Here is a 22,650-nt window from a genome sequence, read left to right on the forward strand (position 1 = left end):
ACGCGCCCCGCGCTCTGAGCCCCGCACCCCACGCCCCACCGCCCTCCGCACTCACCGGCGCCGGCGCCCGCCGTCCCGCGCCGCCCCGCGGCCTGGGGCCCCGCCGCCCCGCTCCGGCCCGCGGCTCCTGGGCTGGCCCGACCCCGCAGCCGCCGCTTCCCGTCACGTGGGGCGGCCGCCAGGCGCTGGCGGAGGGCGGGAGCGCAGCCGTCCCCGCGCCGCCCGCCGGCCCGCGGTCCCTGCCGCCTGGCTCCGAGCACAGGCCGAGAAGCGCCCTGCTCCGGGCCTCTTCGTCCCCCTCCGTGTACCGGGGCCACGACACGGCCCGCCTCGCGGGGCGGCCGGCGGGCGGAAGGTGTTCATTCGGGGGGCGCTGAGGCCGCCGGCCCCGGGCGAGAGCTCGGTCCGCGCCAGCTGTGCGAGCCGTGGGGCTGAGGTCTCTTCTCCGCCCCCGCCGCCGCGGGGAGCGTCAGGGAAGCCGGGCTTTGCCTGGCTGGCTCGCCACCCAGTTTCTGTCACCTACACAGGAGGAGGGCGCTCGGGAAATACCTGCTGAATGAACGAATGAACGAACGAATGAATCCTAGGAAATGCCTGGGCCCGCGGCCACCTGACCAGGCGGGCTGGAGGTTCGGACGTACCGCCGGTGCCCCACCAAGAGCCGAAGGCACTGTTGGGATGCGCAGTCCTCGCAGGAGGCCCGCAGCGCCCCAGGGCCCCAGGGACTGACTGGGACCCCTGACTGGCAGAGTCCACCTGCTTGATAACTTATTTGAGAAGGGAGGCCTGGGACTATCTTACGCTTTTTAGGAAAACCCAACTGCAGCTATTCCTTTGGTTCAGGCCGCAGTGAAGAACTGTAGGTTACTATGAATCCATGAACCTCTCTTCAATATACAAAGTCCAATTTCATGATGAAAGAACTGGAAAGCTCCCTCCAGAGTTGTCAGTACTCAATTATTAGCATATAAAAAGTCAAATTTTCCCAGTGATTTTCAGACTTTAGGAGCTGCTAGTGACCTGTGGCCTCAGCTTTCTTACAGCCACTCTTGAGTATTGTAAAACAAAGGTATTATCCCAAGTCTGAAGGCAGATACCAGATTGTACTCCATGGTCTTCTGTTTCAAAGGGATAAAAAAAGGAAAAAAAAGAAAAAGAAAGTGGCCAAAAAAAACCCAACAATCTTCTGTGACTTGTCCTCCATCCCTACCTTAGTGTGACTCATGGCAACATAAATGCCCCATGCCCAGTGGGGCCAGTGTCACCGGCTCAGCCTCCAAGTAGGGGACTAGCTTCCCAGGAGTGTAAAGCTGTGGCCAGCAATTGAGCTTCAAGGGCAGGCAGCAGTGAATGGACCTTCAAGTCTAAGGTGGCCAACAGCTAGTGGAGCCAGGGATTGGGAAGGTACAAGAGCAAATCCAGTCTCCTCATTTTACCCAGGCTCAAAGAGACTATGTGACTTGTCATCAACTAATCACTGGCTCAGGTGGGCCTAGAATTCACCCTTGTGCTTTAGCATTTTAGTCCTCTACCAGATCACATTACACAGAGCTGCACAAGACTGGTTACAGAGGTGATATCTGACTGCCAGACAGTGACTTCAGAAACTGCTAGTGACTGAGCAATGAAGTAGACGCTACTAATTTACCATTTTACAAATGCGTTGATTGAGGCAAAGAAAGGTGAATGACTTCCTGTGTTAATTCACTTAGGAAAATATAAATTAAAAAAATTTTTAAAGGTGACTTGTCCCAAACCTCATGCTAGTAAGAAAAAGCAGCAGTAAGAATCCAGAATTTAGCAACAGTGATTCTTTTTATATAGTTTTGAATGAACAGTTTATGAACAATCTTTGTGTTCTACTTTAGATGATCCAGGAGTGAAAATGTATAACAAGAAATAATTCAGACATATTTATTTTATGAAAGGATTTATCACAGGATTCTTATAATGGCAAGCTCCATATTATTCCATCTAGAAACATCAGTTCCTTCTGAAACTTGAAAAGTCTGTGTCACAAATGACAGGCACCTTCATGTAAATGCCTGTACCATAAATGTGCAAATATGTGCATAGGCCAAATTCCTTGTTTCTATCGGTTACATTTAAGAATATCAATCATACGGCTTTCAAAACAATTATTAACTTCACTTTTAATATTTATTAGATATTCCTTGGGCCCATACCAAGCGTTATTTTACAAAATGTGAAAAAGATGGGCTCCGATGAGAACGACTATTGAAGACTGAGTTGCATCGATATAACGGAATATTTTCATAGTTGCTGTCTACTCTCAAAACTTAGGATCCTTATACTTACACATACTTTGTGCTCCTCACTTTCTCACTGGGTATACACTTGGGAGGGCAAGGATTGCGTCTATGCTCTCTGCTGTATCTTTCTGCATGTAGAAAACACTCAACCAATTTTTAAAAAATTCTTGAAGCTCAATATTGAAATATTGACTAACCAGATGACTTTTTTTTTTTTTGCTCAGGCTGGAGTGCAGTGGTACAATCTTCTCAGCTCACTGCAACCTCTACCTCCCGGGTTCAAGCAATTCTCCTGCCTCAGCCTCCAAAGTATCTGCAACTACAGGCATGCACCATCACGCAGGGCTAATTTTTGTATTTTTAGTAGAAACAGGGTTTTACCATATTGAACAGGCTGGTCTTGAACTCCTGACCTCAAGTGATCCACCCACCTCGGCTTCCCCAGGTGCTGGGATTATAGGCATGAGCAACCACATCCGGCCTAGATTAACTTTAAAAGAGGCTTTTAATACTAAGATTCCATTATTCTAATACATAAGCTTTTTTAAAAAATTTTTTTTGAGACAGAGTCTCGCTCTTTAAGAGCACACGTGTAGGACAGTTGGTGTCATTTTAGAAGATAAGCAAAGAAAGGTTACATTTTCGATTTTTTTTAAAGCAACAGCTTACTATGTGCCATGTTTTAAGAGCTTTTACATGTAATAGCTCATTTAATCATATATACACACACATCCATGTACTTGTAATCTAGCTTCACTAAAATAAACTTTTTTGAACTATTATTCACTCAACTATTTCTTGAGCAGCTCCTGTGTGCCAGGTACTATGCCAGAGGCTTCAGCAGATACTGCAATGAGGAAGACAGTCTCTACCCTCAAAGTTTAATGTGCAGTGGTTTATAAGGTAGAGTTGCTAGCCAGCAGTATCAACATCACCTCTGAACTTGTTAGAAATGCAAATTCTGGTGTCCCCATCCCAAACCTCCTAAATCAGAAACTTGGGTTAGGACCCAGCAAACTATTTTTACAACCCTTCCAGAGGATTCTAACGGGCACACAATTTTGAGGACCACTGGATTAGTGTGATATGTGGAAGAAAAACCCACCTAACCAGATCATAAGGGAAAAAATAATGTGCTCTAGAAGTTTGATAGTGGAGCTCAGTTAGGAAGTATCTGAGGATGGGGAAAGGTTCATTCATCTGTATTCATTCAGCGTACACTTACTGTTCTTGTGCTGTGTGGCAGGCACTAAGAAGCCAAAGATGAAAGGTAACATGAGATGAGTGCTGTCGTCATCTGAATGTGTACCTCCAAAATTTCTATGTTGAAACCTAATGCTCAAGGTGATGGTATTTGGAAGTGGGGTCTTTAGGAGATAATTCTGTCACAAGTGTGGAAACTTCCTGAATTATTGCCCTTATAAAAGAAGCCTGAAAGCCTGTTGCCCCATCCACCATGTGAGGACACAGCGAGAAAGTGCCATTTATGAATGGGTCTTCACTACACCCAATCTGCCAGCACCTTGATCTTGGACTTCCCAGCCTCCAGAATTGAGAAATGCATTCTGTTGTTTATAAACTACTCAGTATATGGTATTTTGTTGTAACAACTTGAAATGACTCAGACAATGGATTTAAAAGCAAGCCAGTAGTTTAACTGCTCTAAATAGCTAACAACATAGGTCCAAAATGTGAAATATTGCTTAAACTGTTACCTTCACATTGAAGCTCCTTTATGCTCGTGTATATATACTTTATATATACACATATATATATATATTTTTTTTTGTTTTTTAGGAGTCGTGCTCTGTCCCCTAGACTGGAGTGCAGTGGTGCAATCTCAGTTCACTGCAACCCCTACCTGCTGGGTTCAAGCGATTCTCCTGCCTTAGCCTCCCGAGTAGCTGGATTACAGGCACTCAAAACCATGCCCAGCTAACTTTTGTTTTTTTTAGTGGAGATGGGGTTTTACCATGTTGGCCGGTCTGTTCTTAAACTCCTGACCTCAAGTGATCCACCCGCCTCAGCCTCTCAAAGGGCTGGGATTACAAGCGTGACCCACTGCGCCCAGCCTGCTCAAGTGTATTTTTGACACAATATTTTGATGAAATATTTATAACATATCTTAACTATTACATTATCAACAAGAATCAACACCAGAGTCCTCAGTATATATTTTGTTCATCATGCATTCATTCCACAAACATTTATTGAGCACCTACTAAGTACAAGCACTGTGCAGGCTAATGACTAAGTGAGGGATTCGAAGGCAATGTATGGACCCTGTCCCAGAGGAATGCACAATCTAGTGAGGTGACAATGCCAGGCATAGCAGTGTTTGTTGATTCCCCACAGCTTTGTTCTTGTCAACTATAGTCACCAAATAAAAATGTGAATAAAACCTCAGGATCTTTGAGTGAAGCAAAAATCCTTATAGTTACCTTAAAATGTTGAGTGCCTTATGGTTACAGATGACAATGTAGCGGGAGTAACCTTAGGCCTGTAAACTCAAATGTGTAACAAAGATAATTTTTTTTTTTCTGTAACTGAAACCTATTTCTATTTGAAGCCTCCATTTACCTGCAGTGACAATAATCTTATCAAACGGGAGGCCCTCCTCCTTTCTTTCAGTTTGAAACCTCCATTTATCTGCAGTGACAATCTTATCAACGGGAGGCCCGCCCCTTTCTCCAGGGCTTTGTCAAGACTGGGGAGACTACCCGAAGTGCCAAGATGAGAAGAGAGACCTTAGGTCCTTGTGTCACTGGTCCCCACAGAAGTTCTGAGATGTTCTTTGTCCACCATAGTGTTTGGTTTTCACTCTTTTGGTTTCAGGCCTGAGGGCTGGAGAGGTCTGTGGCTTCAATTCTCATGTGGTATGGCAGAAATCTCTGTGTGGCGGCCCTTCTGCCTGGACATATTTGAAGCATCACCTCAGAACTTGTTAGAAATGCAAATTATAAGGCCTCCCCATCAACCTCCTAAATCAGAAAGTCAGCAGACTGCAAATTCTCCAATGTTCCATGCTACAAAGGTTCCGCCCAGGAAGGATTGGGCAGGCATCACCATTCTCTCCTTCCCTTGGAGGAGAGAGGGTAAGTGAATCTCATTCTAGTCCCTCCTCTCTTAATCTCGATTTTTTTTTCCTCAGATGACAACCCTTCCATCTCAAGAGTTCTGCTTCAGAGGCACCTAGAACAGTATTAATATAGTTAGTTTTAAGCAAGGAAGTACTCTTAGTTTTAAACCGGGAAGTACTGGAATAAAAAAAAGACATCTTACCTGCCACAAAACATTTTTGCAGATGAATTAAGGCTTCAGGTTAGGCGATGGGTTCAGAAAACCGCAGAGAGAAAAAGCACAGCAAGAACCTGTAACCACTTTTTCAGACTATTAAACTCAAGGTTCTTCCTTCTCACACCATCATCCTGCCACTTCTTTCCTTCGATGACAATCAATAGGATACAAGACGTCTCCAAGGAGAGCCCCCAGAGGAGGCATTTTACACCCTTGAGCTCCAATCCTCACAACATTGCGAGATGGCTTGTAATTTCCATCTCAGAGGGGAGGACGCTACAGCTAGAGTGTATGTCCTAGGTAAGCAAAGAAGCCAAGGTTATAACACAACTCTGAGCCACTCCAAAGCCTGCCCTTTCCTCTAAACTGCCTTCTATGACCAATAACTTTGTAAAAACCAGCTGCCAGTTCTTAAACACTTACTCTGTGTCAAGTGTGTTTACAATCTCTACAATAATCTCCACTCCTTTGATCATCCTTCACGGAAAGTGCTAAGACAGCATTTTCCTGATGAGGGGACTGAAGCTGAGAAACTGAGTAACTCACCCAAGGTTTTGGTGCAACAGAGTAAAACCTGAAATGAGGTCAGGTTTCTAGCCCCAGATTCTCCCAAGGTAGCTGCTTTTGATACTAAAACAATGTGCCTCCTGGTGAAGGAAATGGGGATAATACTAATCACACTCATTTCACTATTGTAATGAAAATCAAATAAGATTTGAGATGTGGAATATGATGATGTTAATACCATGACGCTAATACATTTAACTCCAATTTAAGACAGATGCCTGCCTCAGCTCAGATTTAAGACTGTTCAATTTTGGGCAAGTCTCATCAGCTTTCTTGGCACCAACCTGAAAGAACTAGACTGAGCAACTTTTAAGTTTCCTCCCAGCTCTGAAATTCAGTTTTTAGACATAAAGTATTACATATATAAATAAGAAAAATTGGGAAACACTTCTCAGCTTTCTCTTTTTGAGGATCTCACTTCTAGTACTCTTTTGAGGTTTATCTTTTGGCATCCTCAGAGTTCTTCATATTTTTGTAGACAATGCAATAATTTCCAATAAAATGACACATCACAGAGGATGCATACAATAAATATTCAAAACATATCTGTAAGTTTTATTTTTTCAGACATGGTACCATTCTGTCGCCCAGGCTGAAGTACAGTGTGGTAATCCTATCTAACTGCAGGCTGGAATTGCTGGGCGCCTGTGATCCTACCACCTCAACCTCCCAAGTAGCTAGTATCGCAGAGACACCACCATGCCTGGCTAATATATATATATATTTTTTTGTAGATACAAGGTCTTACTATGTGGCCCAGGCTGGCCTAGAACTCCTGGCCTCAAGCAATCCTCCCATCTGAGCCTCCCGAAACGCTGGGATTACAGGCATAAGCCACCACACCCGACAAGTTTAAGTTTTAAATGTGCAAAATATTTAGGGATATGTATCGCTCCCATGAATGATAAAAGAGAAGCAGAAAATATTTCTTAGTAAGTGAATTACTGGGAATTAGACTATAATTGATACCTACAGCAATTTAAAAACTTCACTGTAGCTATTAATACATGCAGAAAAAATGTAGTTGGATTTTATGCTTGCTACGTCCTCACTCTTGAGTAAATTATCCTTTCTATGCATCAGTTTCCTCATCTGAAAAATAGGCATTCTGGTAATACACACCTCATTAGGCTGTTCTGAGGAATGTGATAATACACGTAAAACGCAGTCCCTGGCACACTGTAAATGTCTAACAAACGTTTGGCGGTTATTACTGGCGTTTCCCAGCCGGTTATTATTTTTTACATGTGAGCAGGTTAATTCAGAGCATTACTTCAAAACAAATACTTGAATACCTATTTGTCCAAGGAGCCTGGGTTACAGGGAATTCACTAAATAAAGCTTCTAGTCTTACGTTATATAGAAGGGCGATGAAGAGACAAGAAACAGATTAAACAAAGAAAAGCACGATAATTTCAGACACAACCACTGCCATATTTAGAGTACTGTATACCGGCCCCCCGCGCCAGAATTCTTTCCCTTGAGGCTGCCCCAGGAATCCCTTTGACCTCTGCCGTTGGACGTCACAGAAAGCGCGACCAATCGTCGCCGGCTCCCGGAGCTTCACTCTTCCCTCCCTTCCTGCAAAACTTGACACGCCATTTGTTTCTACGTCTGACATCGTTCTCTTTTCTCTGGTCCCTGCGAGCTTTTGCAAGCTGGACCAGGCCCCAACACTCGCACCAGCTGCGAGAGAAAGAGCCCGGCATGCGGCGCACTCAGAGTGACGACACACTCGAGTCTCCGCCCGGGTACGTCACTTCCGGAACGCTTCCTTCGCGGGGCTTTGTGGGTAGCCGACTGGGGTCTCCTGGCGACGACGATGGCGGGGGATGTGGGCGGTCGCAGCTGCACGGACTCGGAACTGCTGCTGCACCCGGAGCTGCTGTCCCAAGAGTTCCTTCTCCTCACTCTAGAGCAGGTTGGGCGCGCCGGATCGGAGGGAGGGAGGGAAGCAGGGCGGGCGAGTGGGCCTTCCCAGGTGAGGCGCTTGCACCTGAGCTTGCCTTAAGTAGCCCTCGGCAACCACTGACACTCCCGCCGGGTTTGTGCCACTCTCCACCCACGCAAACCAGCCAGCTGTCCCCTCGCTCCCGCTCCTCGCCTCCTCTCCGAAAAAGAGACGTCCGTAGAATATCAGGAATGCTTGGGAAATAGGGCTTATCTATCTGAGTCCCGATGGCTTGTAAAGAGGAATCCCAGGCGACACCCCCTGCCTGTGTGTAAGCACCGACCTGAGGAAGAAAGGAAGTGGGGAAGAAGCGTAGAATAGACATGGAAGGTAGAAATCATGGACTGTCAGGACTGGAAAGCATCTGAGAAGCCGTCCATTGCACACCCTCTCTAATCGTTTAAAGATGATTAAACAGTTCTAGAGAGATGAAGTGACTTGTTTAAGGTCATAGCATCTGTAAATGGTACTGCCAGGGGGAGAATTCAGGGCTCCTGGCTCTCCATGTAGTGCGTGCTCTTTTCCAGCTGGTGTGGCCTGTAGTAATAGGAGAAAAATGAGAGAGGAAAAAAGTGATGTTTTAAGTGATAGAGAATTACTGAAAGTTTCCTTGGGGTTTATGTATCGTATTTTGTTGTTTTCCATATGGTTTTCCCCTGGTACCCTATCTTTCTTGAATTTCAAGTCCTCTTGCCAAGTAGAGCTTATTTTAATTATGGTAGTAAGTTTTTAACCTGTGGTTATCAAACTTTTTAGGTACTTAAGAATCAGTCGAGGGCTTGCTAAAACACAGATTGATGGGCTCCGTCCCCTGTTTCTCGTTCAGTAGTTCCGGAATGTGGCCTGAAATTTTGCATTTTTAACCAGCTGGTTGCTGGCCTAGACAGCACGCTTTGAGAACAGCTGTCCTAAGGCAATACTTTCCAAAGTAACGGGCCTGTGAATTCTCTGGGAATGTTGTCCAAGAGAATCCTGGGAGTTTCCCCTACCTCTGAGTGAGTACAGGGTAAAAATAGGTGAGTCCAATATACGAAAGAGAAGTAAAATGTGCTTTTATTAGTTTTTGTTAGAGGATATAGGCTTGTCAGTTGTACTGTTTAATGTTTTCAATGTAATGTTTTCAAGCCTTTCTGAGTTGAAATTGAAGAGCCTGTGATCTCATTTCCATTCTCATTTTTCCTTCTTAAATCCAAACTCTGTCTTCATGCCTACTACTGTGCTTATGCTGTGGTTTTCATGATGTCAAGAACAAATTGGAAAATGAGGAGGAATTTGGTGATTTAGATAGAGATGGTTGGACAGTGACTGGAGGCTTACTTGAAAGGACCAGTGAAAATGGGGTGCAGGCTTTTCTAATGATGTACTGCTACTGTCATCAGTACGGGGATAACAGTTTCTATGTGTGGTATTATTTGAAATCTTAGTAGTTAACTTCAATTTAGGAAGCACCAGATTAGAGAAGCACGAGAAATATAAGACAGACTGAGACCTTCATCCCACTAATCTGATCATGATAGTAACACTCAAAGTAGCTTATTGACAGAATGTGGTGATTGTTAATCATTGTTAGCTTTCTTTTGTCTGTTTTTCCCGGGCAGTCTCCCGTTTTCAATCCCCTTTGTATATTAAGATAATATTACTGGAAATGATCTTTCATGCTTGGTGTGTTGGCTGAGCAGTTGTGGACAGCAATCCTTGTCACACTGAGAAAATAGGACCATTGTCTTTAAGATGAGGCTGAACCTCATATTTACAGAATTCAACCTATAACACTGCCTCTGAGTGCACGTGTTTTGTGAAAATGGTTTTTTATAATTTGTTATTTAAGCAGTCATGTTTTACCCTGTTAGGTAAGGTGGTTACTTACTAAAATCAAAAATGTTGTTTTGAAATTGCTTTTGTTTCCTTTCCCACAGAAGAACATAGCTGTTGAAACTGATGTAAGAGTAAACAAAGACAGTCTTACTGACCTTTATGTCCAGCACGCAATACCATTGCCTCAGAGGGATTTGCCGAAGAATAGATGGGGGAAAATGATGGAAAAGAAAAGAGAACAACATGAGATTAAAAATGAGACTAAAAGGTACTTTTTGGTGGTTCTAGTTTTCAATGTATCTTATATAACTAAACAGTTACTGATTTTTCCTGAAGTAAACTTAAGTAAAAAAGTTATTTACTCAATAACTATCTATTGAGCACCAGGCACTGTCCTTATAGCAGTGAATAAAACTGACAAAATTCCCTGCTCATATTTTTGTGGGGAGAAACATAATAACACAGTTAAGATATGGTATTGTTATATAATAATAAAGACCAGGGAGAAAGATTACAATTTTTGGTAAATTGTCCAGGAACGATCTTAGTGAGAAATGACATTTTAGTAGAGAGACCTGTAGGAAGAAGAGAACAAGCTAGCATTCCAGGCAGAATACAAGAGGCTGGATCTTGAATGTGCCCATCATATACCAGAAACAACAAAGCAGCCATCAGGGCTGGATGGCGAAGTAGGAGGAACGAGTTGTGTTGGGGGTGAACGGGAGAGGTTGTCAGATCATGTAAAGCTTTGTAAGTCATTGTAAGGACTTTGGCTTTACTCTGAGATGAGAAGCCACTAGAAGGTTTTAAGCAGAGTGGTGACATCATTAGATGTACATTTTGACAGGATGACTCTGGCTGCTGTCCTAAGAAGTGATTTAAGGTGTGTGGGGAGGGAATGGGCGTGTATAAGAGTGAAAGCAGGGAAACAAATTAGAAGGCTGTACTGTAATCCATGCAATAGATGGCGGCAGCTTTGACTACAGTAGTAAATTTGGTAGGTTGGAGCATGCATGTTTGACGATAGAGCCAATAGGATTTCCTGAATTTTGAGAAAAAAGTCAAGTCAGGTAAAACTCTAAGGTCTTTGAATAATACACAAATGGAAGGGCCTGTTAACTAGCTTAAGTTATGCTATTTAAAATTATTTAATTTCAAAAAAATTTTTATAAAACCACAAGCAAGTGATTTTTCTTTTTTAAAGAAAATTACATGTGATTAATCAGTGTTGTTGATTGGTTAATAAGTACAAAGTGTCCTAAGATCCTTAAGTGAACTCTTCTGTGTCTATTATATCTCAAGTGGATACTATCGATCAATTAATTTTTTTAGCACCTTCTATTTGTAAGACACCATCATAGGCAATCCACTAGAAGCAGTGAGAGAATACAGAGTAGGAAGGTGGGGGTAAAGGGGAGTATGTTCCTCTGAGTTTTAGTCTCTGTTTTACAGAGAAAAACTTAAGGATTGAGATTATTCTCCAAGTACGAAGAATACATGTCTCCTCATTGTCTTTTGGAAAATACACACATAGTATGACCTTTGATCAAGAATGCATTTCAGATTGACCATCATTTTAGCTTGGTGGTTACTTTTACTTGTACAGACTATGTAGTGGTGTTAACTTTCATAAATATGGCTTACACTGCATATGACTTTTAATTTACTTTTGCTGTTATTCAGCCAGTATTTTCCTCTTGATCAGCACATTCAGGCATATTGTTCTAGTAAGCAAAACTTTATGTGCTGGTCATAGTTTCCTTTGAAGCAATCTTCGTACAGCTGTCTTGATTAGTCCCCCAAAATCATTTCGGAAAGGATCTTTGACTGTTTTTTAAATTCACAATTGGATCAGAGCATTAGAACTGGAAGGATCTAAGAGATCATCTTGTATTGTTGAACTGCTTATTATTTTATCTGTGGAGGAACTGAGATCCTGAGAAGAGCTATAACATGCCCACGGTCACACAGAGCTAGGACCAGGTCCATAGCAACATAGCCCAGTGCTTCTCAAACTTTAATGTGCCTCTTGAATCTTAGATTAAACAAATTGTCAAACCCTGCTCTCAGTCCCTGTTTCCCTTCTACAAAGGCAGTGGGTATACAGTGAGCTTATTTCTCATTTTCTACCAAATGATGTTCAGTGATGACCCAAGAATTGTTGAGTTTGGCCAACTGCCTAGGAGTCTGGTTCAAAGGTGGGTTTGATGTATTAGTTCAGGTTGATGCCCCAGATTCTCCATTTCTTACAAGCTCCCAAGCTAATGACGTTGCTGTGCTGGTGCTGCTGGTCCCTGGATCACACTTTGAATGGCAGGGCTAAAATGTTCTTCCTGATAACTGGCTATGTCAAGTTCTTTTAACATGTTTAATTAAAAGGATTTTTTTTTTTTTTGAGGCCAGGCGCAGTGGCTCATGCCTGTAATCCCAGCATGTTGGGAGGCTGAGGCGGGTGGATCACCCTGAGGTCAGGAGTTCAAGACCAGCCTGGCCAACTTGGTGAAACCCTGTCTCTACTAAAAATACAAAAATTAGCTGGGCATGGTGGCATGCACCTGTAATCCCAGCTACTCAGGAGGCTGAGGCAGGAGAATCGCTTGAACCTGGGAGGTGGAGGTTGCAGTGAGCTGAGATCGTGCCATTGCATGCCACCCTGGGCAACGAGAGTGCAACTCCCTCTCAAAAAAAAAAAAAAAAAAAAATTTTTTTTTTTCAATTGATCTGTGATATAGCTTGAGGTATAATAAGTAGTAAGCAAATGAATGCTTTCATTATTAACCTTTACTATTAAGAGTGGAAATTAGGTTTCCAGGAGGTAAATATGAGACACTTGCCAAATTTTACAGTTGAACTTGTACAAATGTCATAGTTACAATTAGTTTAGAAAATGCCTTGGCTTTAGAGACCTTTATTGAATGGAGTAGAATGCTGTGCCTCATTTGTAGACTGCTACTGTGGTAGTCTTGGTATAGTTTTATAGTTTATTATCCTTTTTAAATAATAACAGATTACATGGTTAAGATAACCTCATCAATAAGCTGGTGTTTGTTTTTTAACTAGGAAATCTCATTTTAAGTTCCAGGGCTAGATGGTTAATTGATGTTTTAAAAATAGCTGCATCTTGTGTATACATTAAAGCTAACTTTGAATTTCTTGTACATAACTATTTTAAACTTTGAAATAAAACACTAGGAAATTCTTTCATTTAGAGTGAACATAGAAAATTCATTTTTAATAGTCTCACTTAGAATAGATTAGTCTTATCAATACATCTTTTTGTTTACTGTTTATTTTAACTTGAATTCCAGTGAACTTGAATTCCAGATGGTATTTTTCAAGAGTGCATCTCTTTGATTTCAGGAGTAGTACTGTAGATGGGTTAAGGAAAAGACCCCTCATCGTATTTGATGGAAGTTCAACAAGTACAAGCATAAAAGTGAAAAAGACAGAGAATGGAGATAATGATCGACTCAAGCCTCCCCCTCAGGCAAGCTTTACCAGTAATGCCTTTAGAAAATTATCAAATTCCTCTTCGAGTGTTTCACCCCTAATTTTGTCTTCCAATTTGCCTATGAACAATAAAACGGAACACAATAATAATGACACTAAACAGAACCATGACTTAACGCATAGGAAAAGTCCTTCAGGCCCTGTGAAGTCGCCACCATTGTCCCCTGTTGGAACTACTCCAGTGAAGTTAAAGCGAGCTGCTCCTAAAGAAGAAGCAGAGGCCATGGTAAGTATGGGGGCGGTTTCCATGCTGGTAAGTGGTCTGAATGAAACCTGAGCAGTCTGCCTGATGACGGGAGGTGGGTCGACTGTGCTACATTCTGTTCTTGAACCCTTTTGATGGTCTGTCCAATTTGTATAATACATCTCATTACTCCAGTACTTGAATCCTGGAATTTTAAAATCCATGGTGATTAATGTTTTTAAAAGTTCACTCAAGTTATTTCTGCTTAAATACGTAGAGAGAGGAGCTGTTAGGCAGTTTTCCTAGATTTTTCTCATTTAATTCCTTTAACTGTCTTGGAACTAAAACAGATAAATATTCCTTTATTAGCAGGGTTTAGAACATTAAGTAATTTGTCCAGGGTCACACATTTATTAAGTAGCATTTGGGGCCTGACCTTAAGTCTATCTTAAACCCACACCTTAAACCCACACCATACCTTAAACCCACACCAGAATCTTTTTAAGATTTACCACTTGCCTCGCCTGCTGCTCAAGTTACCTCGCTTTGTGGGGATAGCCGAAGTTGGGGAAATCTATTATGTTGCGCTCTACTATGTTGAGTCATTTGGATGCTTGTTGGCAAATTTGGTGCAGTTAACACAATGTATTAGAGTTTAATTTGTGAGATGAGTTTTTATATATACATATATATATGTAATATATATAGGCTCTTCAGAAAAGTACTTTTACTTTTAAATACCTAGTAGTTTAATAGCCGTTATTCCTGTAGTATACTTTGGCTTTGGTATTATTATCATCTAATCATGTATCCAAGGGATCAAAACTCGGAAAATTCAAACATTCTAAAATAGTAGACCCTGGGAAAAGAAAACCAGCTGACTTGGTCATGAGTTTTTTACTTTCATGAGTTCATTGACTCCTGTCAGTAACCCTATGAAGTAGGCATCTTCGTTATTCCTATTTCACAGATAAGGAAACAGAAACTTAGTAAATTTAAATAAGTTTGTCCAGAGTTCCAGAGTTATTAGTAAGCGACCGGACTGCAATTTGAATTTAGGTTTCTTCGATCCCAGGGCACACACTCCGGAGGCCATGCTTCCTCCATACACCCTTCAGCTACCTTTGTAGGAGAGAGGAGGAAGGTGTGGGATAAGAGTTATAAGAATAAAGCTACATCTCAAATATTGCCATAAGGAGTAAGCCTCAGAATTTTTTTTTTCCAGGCTGTTAAACAGCATTTCTCTACCCTAGAAAATTTTACTCTTTTATAGATACGAGATACACATTTTTGTAGAGACAGGGTTTCACCAAACCTCTTGGCCAGGCTGGTCTCAAACTCCTGACCTCAAGTGATCCGCCTGACTCGGCCTCACAGAGTGCTGGGATTACAGACGTGAGCTGCCTGCCTGGCCTGTTTCCCACTGACTTTGGATTGCCAAGTTGATGGGGGAGATGGGCTGGACAGGGAGAAGGCAGATCTGGAGCAGTCAGTGGTTTTCAACTCTGATTGTATGTTAAGATCACTTGAAGAGCTTCCAAAAAAAAGCAAAAAGAAGTCAGAGCCTTATCCCCCTACCTTTTATGGATTCTGGTTTAATTGGTTCTAGGATAAGACCAGGCCTGGGGCATGTTTTTAAATGCTCTGAGTTATTCTAAACTACACAGGTTTGAGAACCACAGCGCTAGAAAACTCACCCCCTTCTCTTTGAATATATTCCCACCAGATGGCAGCAGTGATCTTCCATTAATATATTAATAGTAAACCTTGGTTGTTTAAAATGTTCATTTTAGTTGTTTTCTGATATTCCTACAAGTATAAACTAATTTCTGTTCATGTCTTTCAGAATAACCTGAAGCCCCCACAAGCAAAAAGGAAGATACAACATGTTACTTGGCCCTGAAGAAAAGTTTCCAAAAATGTAAATATACTGTAACTGTAGTTTTTCAAACATGTTCATATATATTGACAATATTTACAGAAATCCTGATTATTGTGGAATTTTCTTAAGAGGTTCCAAATAGGTTTAAAAAAATAAAGGATTTATTTTCCTTCCCTTCTTCCCTCCCTCCCTTCCTTTTTTAAAATTCTTGCCTATCTTGCCCTGATTAGGAAAGAATTATCTTTTAAAACCAATGGCTTAGTATATGTCATTTATATTGACCCTACTGAAATCATTAGCTGCAAGTCTGCTATAAAGCATCCATTGAATTGGCCAGGCACAGTGGCTCACGCCTGTAATCCCAGCTCTTTGAAAGGCTGAGGCGGGCAGATCACCTGAGGTCAGGAGTTCGAGACCAGCCTGACCAACATGGAGAAACCCCGTCTCTACTAAAAAATACAAAATTAGCCGGGCATAGTGGTGCATGCTGTAATCCCAGCTACTCGGGAGGCTGAGGCAGGAGAATCGCTTGAACCCAGGAGGTGGAGGTTGCGATGAGCTAAGATCATGCCGTTGCACTCCAGCCTAGGCAACAAGAGCGAAACTCCATCTCAAAAAAAAAGAAAGCATTCAGTGAATTTTAGGAGTTACTCTCATTAGCCTTGTTCAGAGTCTTTGGGGAAATTTGAGATTTTTTTAAAAACTCAAATATTTTACTAGTTTGCCTGCCATTTTAATTTCTTTTACAAAGCAGAAGCATATAAGAATTTATCATAGTATTTTAGTAAATATTGCAACATTCATCCTTAAAGGTTCACCAAGAAAAGCATCTTTGTAGTACTGCTGGAAAACTATTGAGAATATACAGATAAAAATGTTGTTCTTTAATTGCTTACATTGCTTCTTCCCATAAAAAGCAAAAAGGAATCAGTGCTTGCTATTGTTCCTTTCCTTGAAGTTGTAACAATTGATATATATATATTATGAGTTGACTGGTCGATTCTGCACCTGGCCCATCCTTTAGAATGTTCTTGTCATGCAGCAGTCCTACCTACTGTTTTCATGAGCAGTCTGTGATCTCACTCTGTGAGTTCAGCTATTACTTGCTCCGGGGAGCTTAATCTTTTCAAAATGACGCTGATTTAAAAAATCTTAGGCAGAGTAATCATGTTAGAGGTGGTATTCGATGGAAGAAAGTTTAGAGAATTGGGAGTGCGGGTAGAATTCTAGAATTTATAAGAGTCCAGGAAGCATAGCAGTCAGGGGCAAAAATTAGTGTAATATGGAGTAGGCAATAGAGGAGCCACTGGAGTCGGAAGTCACTGCAGAGTGCAACATAGGAAGATGGACTCCTAGCTTACATGCGATTCCCTGCAGCTGTAATATAGACTCTTCCCACAGGGCTGTTCCACACAGAATTACCTGCTAAGGTTTTTTGTTTATTTTTGTTCGAGTGGTATTTTTCACTCCAGTTGTATAATGGAAATCAGTGGGAAGATAGGGTTTACCTTATATTCATGAGTTCTAGTTTCTACTGTTCTGCTGTGTGTTTCTAAGCAAAAGCAAAGGATACTTCATACTTTTTTGTTATATGATTGATCTTCAAATTGGGATTTACCTTTTTAAATATGTTTTAAAGTAGTCTTATTTCTCTTTTGATTTGTTAAAACAAGCATTTTAGTTCAGCTATTGAATAGCCTTCCAAAAAATTTATTCAGCCTTGCAGGTAAGTATCATACTAAGACTTTAACCTAATAGTTTTTAATCATTTTGCCTTTATTCCAGACTGTAAATCTGTACACATAAGATAAAACATACTAAGTACTGCATAAATTAACGTTACAGTAAATTGTTATCTGCAGGGCTGATAGACATAATAATGTTGGTGGGCAACTGTGATCCTATACGTAAATATATGCAAAAGGAGATTTTAAAAGTGCAGATTTTAGAGTAGATGGACAAATTTTATTTTATATTCAGTTGTCCTTTCCGCTTCCTTCTGTGTTTCTCTCTTAGTTGAGAGAGAGTTAGCCATTTGACGATTTTAAGTCAGTGGGAACTTATTTTTAGTTACTCAATAAAATTAATATTTTATTTGTATTTTAACTTACAGAGTAGGTTGGTAATAACAGCTGAACTGTGTAACATTGTTGCTTCAAATTGAAGTTTATATTATGAACATTCAGAATCAGTGCTCATGTAGCAGTATATTATTGAGCTATTTTGAGTTTGAAATGATGTGGAGAAACGCTAAACCATTTACTATGTGTTAACATGATCCCACCTTCTTAGAGCTTTGTTCCTTCTGAAGGTGTATGGATACAGCTTGAAATGTCTTTCTCCACATAGTGAAGCATGCAGAATGCTGGGAATCTGGAGCAGCAGCCCTGGGAGCCCTATGTTTTGAAGTATTTTGGTTTGCTTCAAAGGTTAGAAGAACTTGATATGTATGGCAAACAACTTTAGAATACTAGTTACTCACTAACATGAGGCGGATAATGTTGCTCTTGATTCTATATTCCAGTAAAGCCAGCTTTTCTTATTGGAGTAGGCAAATGAATGGCATTAGAGTTAGTGGGTGGCTTGTAAGTTGTAGTTATAGTCACTTTACCACTTCCTGCCATTAGCAGGCATCCTTGTTTTTTCTTCCTTTCCCTCATTGTTCCTTCTTTACCCTTTCTCCTTACACATTTTCTTTCTCTATTTTAATTCTCCTGCCTCCTTACTGTAGAACCCAAGCTTCTGGCTTAGGTTTGCAAGTCTTATTGCTTGGCCCTCCTCATTCAATGAGAGGTGAAGATAGGCTGACCCCCTGTCCTCTTACATTTGAAGGATCATAGACTGCTGTGTGAATTCTGGAAAGTCTCAGGACCCTACAGCACCAGGGCACTGAATGACTTCTCAATGGCTGTAAAGACAGTACAGTTTTCCAAAGTAGCCTAATTCATCTGGACAGCTAGCGGCACTTTGGAAAGTTGGTTCAGTTACTACTATGAGGCCATAATATATTTGCTAGTATTAAAATTCTTCAGAATTGGAATTATTATTTGAAATAATATTTTGGTTGACTTAAGTTTTGAGAGACGATTCTAAAACTGATCTAGAGACTCATTCAATAGCAATGTGACCTTTTAAAAACTTACATTAAGTAAAACTGCCAGTAGATTAAATCATATATATATATATATATATATGTAAGAGCTTCCTCTATTTACTACTGTTGAACTTCAGTAATTTTTAGAGGCTAAATGATGGTCAAATGTTTTTAAGTGTGCTCTTTTATTAAATGCTTGTGCAGGTTTTGTAATTCAGTACAGAAAAGTTTAACCTTGTACATTTTGTATGTAAAAAGTCTTTTAAGTAGCCTTATCCTTATTTAAATAAACAGAATAAAATTACCTTGAGTAGGTCTGTTGTTCTTATTAAAATGGAAAAATGCTCTGTAATGACTTGATCTGTTTTTATTCGAGTAAACAATTTTGGAAAGTATTCTTTATAGTACAACTTTCTGTACCTGGATTAAGATCAGATGTGATTTGAGTAGTCCAACCACGTCTTGCAGCCCTTCTTTGAATGAGAGGATGGCTGGAGTAGTCTGGTGCTGGGATATCATGGTGCTACAGAGCCTGATACGTTGACTGTCACTACATGTTGAAGGATGGAAATAGAAGTCTCTGAACCTTCCCATGTAATGTTAAAGCTCTTAACAAAATGAGACAAACTAGAGATTCAGTTGAGAGATTTTATGTTAGAGTGATCTGAAAAAAAGTTAATTTCTAAACTGCTATCTTAATATTACTGTATTTAGAGACTGTTGCTCTAAATTAAATAACTTGGAAAAGACTCAGGTAACTTTCTACTTTGTCTTTTGTTTTATTTTAGAGATGAGGTCTTGCTCTGTCACCCAGAGCTGGAGTGCAGTGGCATCATCATAGCTCACTGCAGCCTTGAACTCCTTGGCTCAAGCGGTCCTCATGCTTCAGCCTCCTATAGCTGGAACTGCAGGCATGCATCACCACACCCAGCTTCTACTTTGTACTTCACACGTAGATTCTTCATTTTTTTTTTTTGTCTGGACAGAAGAGACAAAAGTCTTATTTCCACTTAGATTGTTTTTACTGAAGTACATTTTACTCACTAAAGTGCATTACTTTTTCAGTTTTTTAATAACTTGATCATCTTATTGTGGAATAAAAAATAGAGATTTGAATTGCCTGTATATTTGTTGAGTACCTACTATGCTAGCTCTTGGGAATGAACAAGGCAGATTAAGTACTTGCTCTCATAGAGAAAACAGACAAGTGAACCAGGATATAATGGACAGTTGGTAGAAAATAAAACAGGGTCATGAAATGGTGAAGGACAAAGAAAGTAGGATGAGGAGCTATTTTAAACACAGTGGTTAGGAAAGGCCTCTGAAGATACTATATTTTGAAGAGAGCATGACTAAGGCATAGCTATGGAAAGCTTTCAGGAGAAGGATTCTACATGTGTCTGATTTTAGATGGCTGCATAGTCCTCCCATCAAGGCTGGAGTCAGCTTCCCACCACTTGTATATGGACTGGCCTTGTAACTTGCTTTGATCAAGTGAATGCTTCTACTCTTACACTTGGACCTCTGCTTGCAGCCCTGTGAAAAAGCCCAGGCTACCCAATGGAAATGCATGGTTCTCCCAACACCCAACAGCTAGCACTAACTGCCAGACATGTGGCCAGTAGTCACCTATCCCCGGTCTAGCTGCCAGCTAACTAAAGCTGCATGATGAGCTTCCTGGTGGAATCAGTCCAAATTGATGACAGTCAGAATCATGAGTGACTAAAGTAGGAGTTGTAGAAAGCCGCTAAGTGTTGGGGGTAGTTTGCTACCCAGCAGTAGGTAACAGGTACCAGACAAGGACAAAACATGAAAGCCCTAAGGCTTACTAGGTTCTTAGAACAGAAAGACTGGTGTGGCTCAAGTGAATGAAAATGGGCAATGGTAGTATAAAATGACGTCAAAGAATAGGCAGGACCAGATGATGTATGACCCTACGTAGGACTTTGGATTTGATTCCAATACCAATTGGAAGCTGTTTGTTAACTCTGTTGAGACTTAACCAAGCATTCAGTTTAGTCAAAAATAGACTAGTTGAGTAAGTCGATAATAGCCCTATCTTTTATCCTCAAGTAGAATTAGCCAAATTTTGTTTTGTTTTTTTAATCTTCAGGTAAATAGTTTAAACTAAAACTTATTTGATGAACAGTTAAACCTTTAGGAGACTTTAAAATGCTTTACCAGTTATGGTGAAAGACAAATACTTTTCATAAATACAAAACCATCCTATCTTTCGAAGCCTTCTGTTATGTCTGTTCTGCCTTGCTATGTAATTTTTGAAAATAAACTTTTAAAAAATAAACTAGGACAGTTTTAGAGTTTTGGAGACATTGCCACAGTAGTACAGATTTTTAACATAGCCCACACTGTTTCCCTGCTAACATACATTCGCATGCTACCTTTGTTGAAATGACTCATTGTTAACTAAAGTTCATAATTTTTTTCGATTTTCCGAGTTTTTCCCTAGTACTGTTTTACAGTGCCAGGATCCTACCCAGGATACCATGTTATGTAGTTGTCATGTCATGTTAGGCTTCTCTTGGATATGACAGTTTCTCAGACTTTCCTTGTTTTTGATGACTTGACAGTTTTGAAGAGTAATGGTCAGGTAAATACCTGGGGAATGTTCCTCAATTGAGATTTTTCTGATGTTTTCTCATGACTAGACTGGGGCTGTGTGTTTTGGGGGGAAGACCACAGAGGTAAATTGCTATTTTCATCACATTATTTTGAGAACACATACTGTAAACATGATATTACTTTTGAGGTTAACTTTAATCTCATTTGGCTGACATAGTGTTTGTCATTTTTTTTCCACTATAAAGTTACTGCTTTTCCCTTCTGAATGTCACTTTTGCCCCCCGCCCCCTCTTCCCCCGTGAAAAAAAAAATGGTTATTTCTGTTTCCCCTTTTCATACATACTGTGCTCTTTGGAACAAAGTCACTTAAGGAATGCGGAGTTACTTTGCTGGCGAAGTACCTAAATTATTTGTAATTCTGCACAGGAGACTTATCTATTCTCTACCATTAATTTTATGCAATGATGTATGTCAGTATGACTCATGGATACTTAGTTTGTATTTTGGGTTAAAGTCTAATGTGTGTTTTTGTTTTTTGTTTTGTTTTTTAACTCAAATTCTTTCTTGCATCAGCCATTGAAAGCTCTTTCAGTTAGCTCCCATTTCCTTGTGACTTTCCCCATCATTGTGTTTTCTTTGAGCACTTCCTTTCTGGTACTATAGGATGCTCTAGTGTCATTTTGTATATTTCTTGGCCAAGCCCTAGAATGAATCATTTCTCTAAGAAGCCTTGGCTCCTTTTATTAAAAACTGAGATCTGGGTACTAAGTATGCTGATTGCTACTGGGGTGTCATTGTTTTTAGGCCTCCTCAACTGACAGAGGAAGGAAATATATGTACGTATATGAAGCCCTATAGGTGTACATTTCTATAGATTTATCTATATGTAACCATCTGTATCTGTAGTAGTAAAACATGAGTTCATACTATGTCTCTAACTCGATTACCATGTTGATCATTCCAGACTTCCCTTGCATGTCTGTAACCTCCCACTCCAACAGTGAGAAACATGGCTCCTAGCAACCGCCATCCATTTACCCAGCAGTAGTTGCAGGAGTTGTTAGCCTGTACCCATGTGGGAAACGACTTTATCAGCTAGATGAGAGTGATTTTTTTTTTTTTTTTTTTTTTTTGAGACGGAGTCTTGCTCTGTCGCCCAGGCTGGAGTGCAGTGGCCGGATCTCAGCTCACTGCAAGCTCTGCCTCCCGGGTTCAAGCCATTCTCCTGCCTCAGCTTCCCAAGTAGCTGGGACTACAGGTGCCCGCCACCTCGCCCGGCTAGTTTTTTGTATTTTTTAGTAGAGACGGGGTTTCACCGTGTTAGGCAGGATGGTCTCGATCTCCTGACGTTGTGATCCACCCGTCTCGGCCTCCCAAAGTGCTGGGATTACAGGCTTGAGCCACCGCGCCCGGCGAGAGTGATTATTAATTGTTAATTATGAGAGTGACTATGTTCATTCCTTCTGCCTTTAATCTTAGAGACTCCAACTCATTTCT

At 40.9% G+C, this 22,650-nt stretch overlaps 2 protein-coding genes and 1 long non-coding RNA gene across 5 annotated transcripts in view; 2 read left to right on the plus strand and 1 right to left on the minus strand.

Annotated features, from left to right (window-relative positions):
* Positions 1-22,650, plus strand: part of ECRG4 (ECRG4 augurin precursor) — a 903,650-nt gene that overhangs the window by 161,767 nt on the left and 719,233 nt on the right. The gene's annotated exons all lie outside the window — the stretch shown is intronic.
* LOC126933943 (uncharacterized) lies at positions 4,432-7,924 on the minus strand. The gene is made up of 3 exons (XR_007718771.1): positions 7,260-7,924; positions 5,556-5,866; positions 4,432-5,465 (listed from the first exon to the last, which is right to left on the minus strand). It is a non-coding gene; the product is annotated as an uncharacterized LOC126933943 (long non-coding RNA).
* C13H2orf49 (chromosome 13 C2orf49 homolog) lies at positions 7,916-19,543 on the plus strand. Of its 3 annotated transcripts, none has more exons than XM_050754228.1 (5): positions 7,916-8,058; positions 10,005-10,171; positions 13,264-13,639; positions 15,444-15,518; positions 19,362-19,543. In XM_050754228.1, the coding sequence occupies exons 1-4, from the start codon at positions 7,960-7,962 to the stop codon at positions 15,498-15,500; spliced, it is 699 nt and encodes a 232-aa protein (XP_050610185.1). In that variant the 5' UTR covers positions 7,916-7,959; the 3' UTR covers positions 15,501-15,518; positions 19,362-19,543. The 3 variants fall into 3 exon arrangements, with proteins under 3 accessions (XP_050610185.1, XP_050610187.1, XP_050610188.1); XM_050754230.1 differs by lacking the exon at positions 19,362-19,543 and having other exon boundaries at positions 13,264-13,390; positions 13,517-13,639; positions 15,444-18,877; XM_050754231.1 differs by lacking the exon at positions 19,362-19,543 and having other exon boundaries at positions 13,264-13,390; positions 13,537-13,639; positions 15,444-15,459.

This window comes from Macaca thibetana, chromosome 13 (genome assembly GCF_024542745.1).
Source record: "Macaca thibetana thibetana isolate TM-01 chromosome 13, ASM2454274v1, whole genome shotgun sequence".
In the NCBI taxonomy this organism is placed as follows: Eukaryota; Metazoa; Chordata; class Mammalia; order Primates; family Cercopithecidae; genus Macaca; species Macaca thibetana.

Bases quoted from the DNA above. Each gene is read 5' to 3' on its own strand.
- C13H2orf49 (XM_050754228.1), top strand. From the start codon at position 7,960: ATGGCGGGGGATGTGGGCGGTCGCAGCTGCACGGACTCGGAACTGCTG. The intron at 8,059-10,004 runs GTTGGGCGCGCC...CCTTTCCCACAG, and splicing joins TTCTCCTCACTCTAGAGCAG to AAGAACATAGCTGTTGAAAC. The intron at 10,172-13,263 runs GTACTTTTTGGT...CTTTGATTTCAG, and splicing joins ATTAAAAATGAGACTAAAAG to GAGTAGTACTGTAGATGGGT.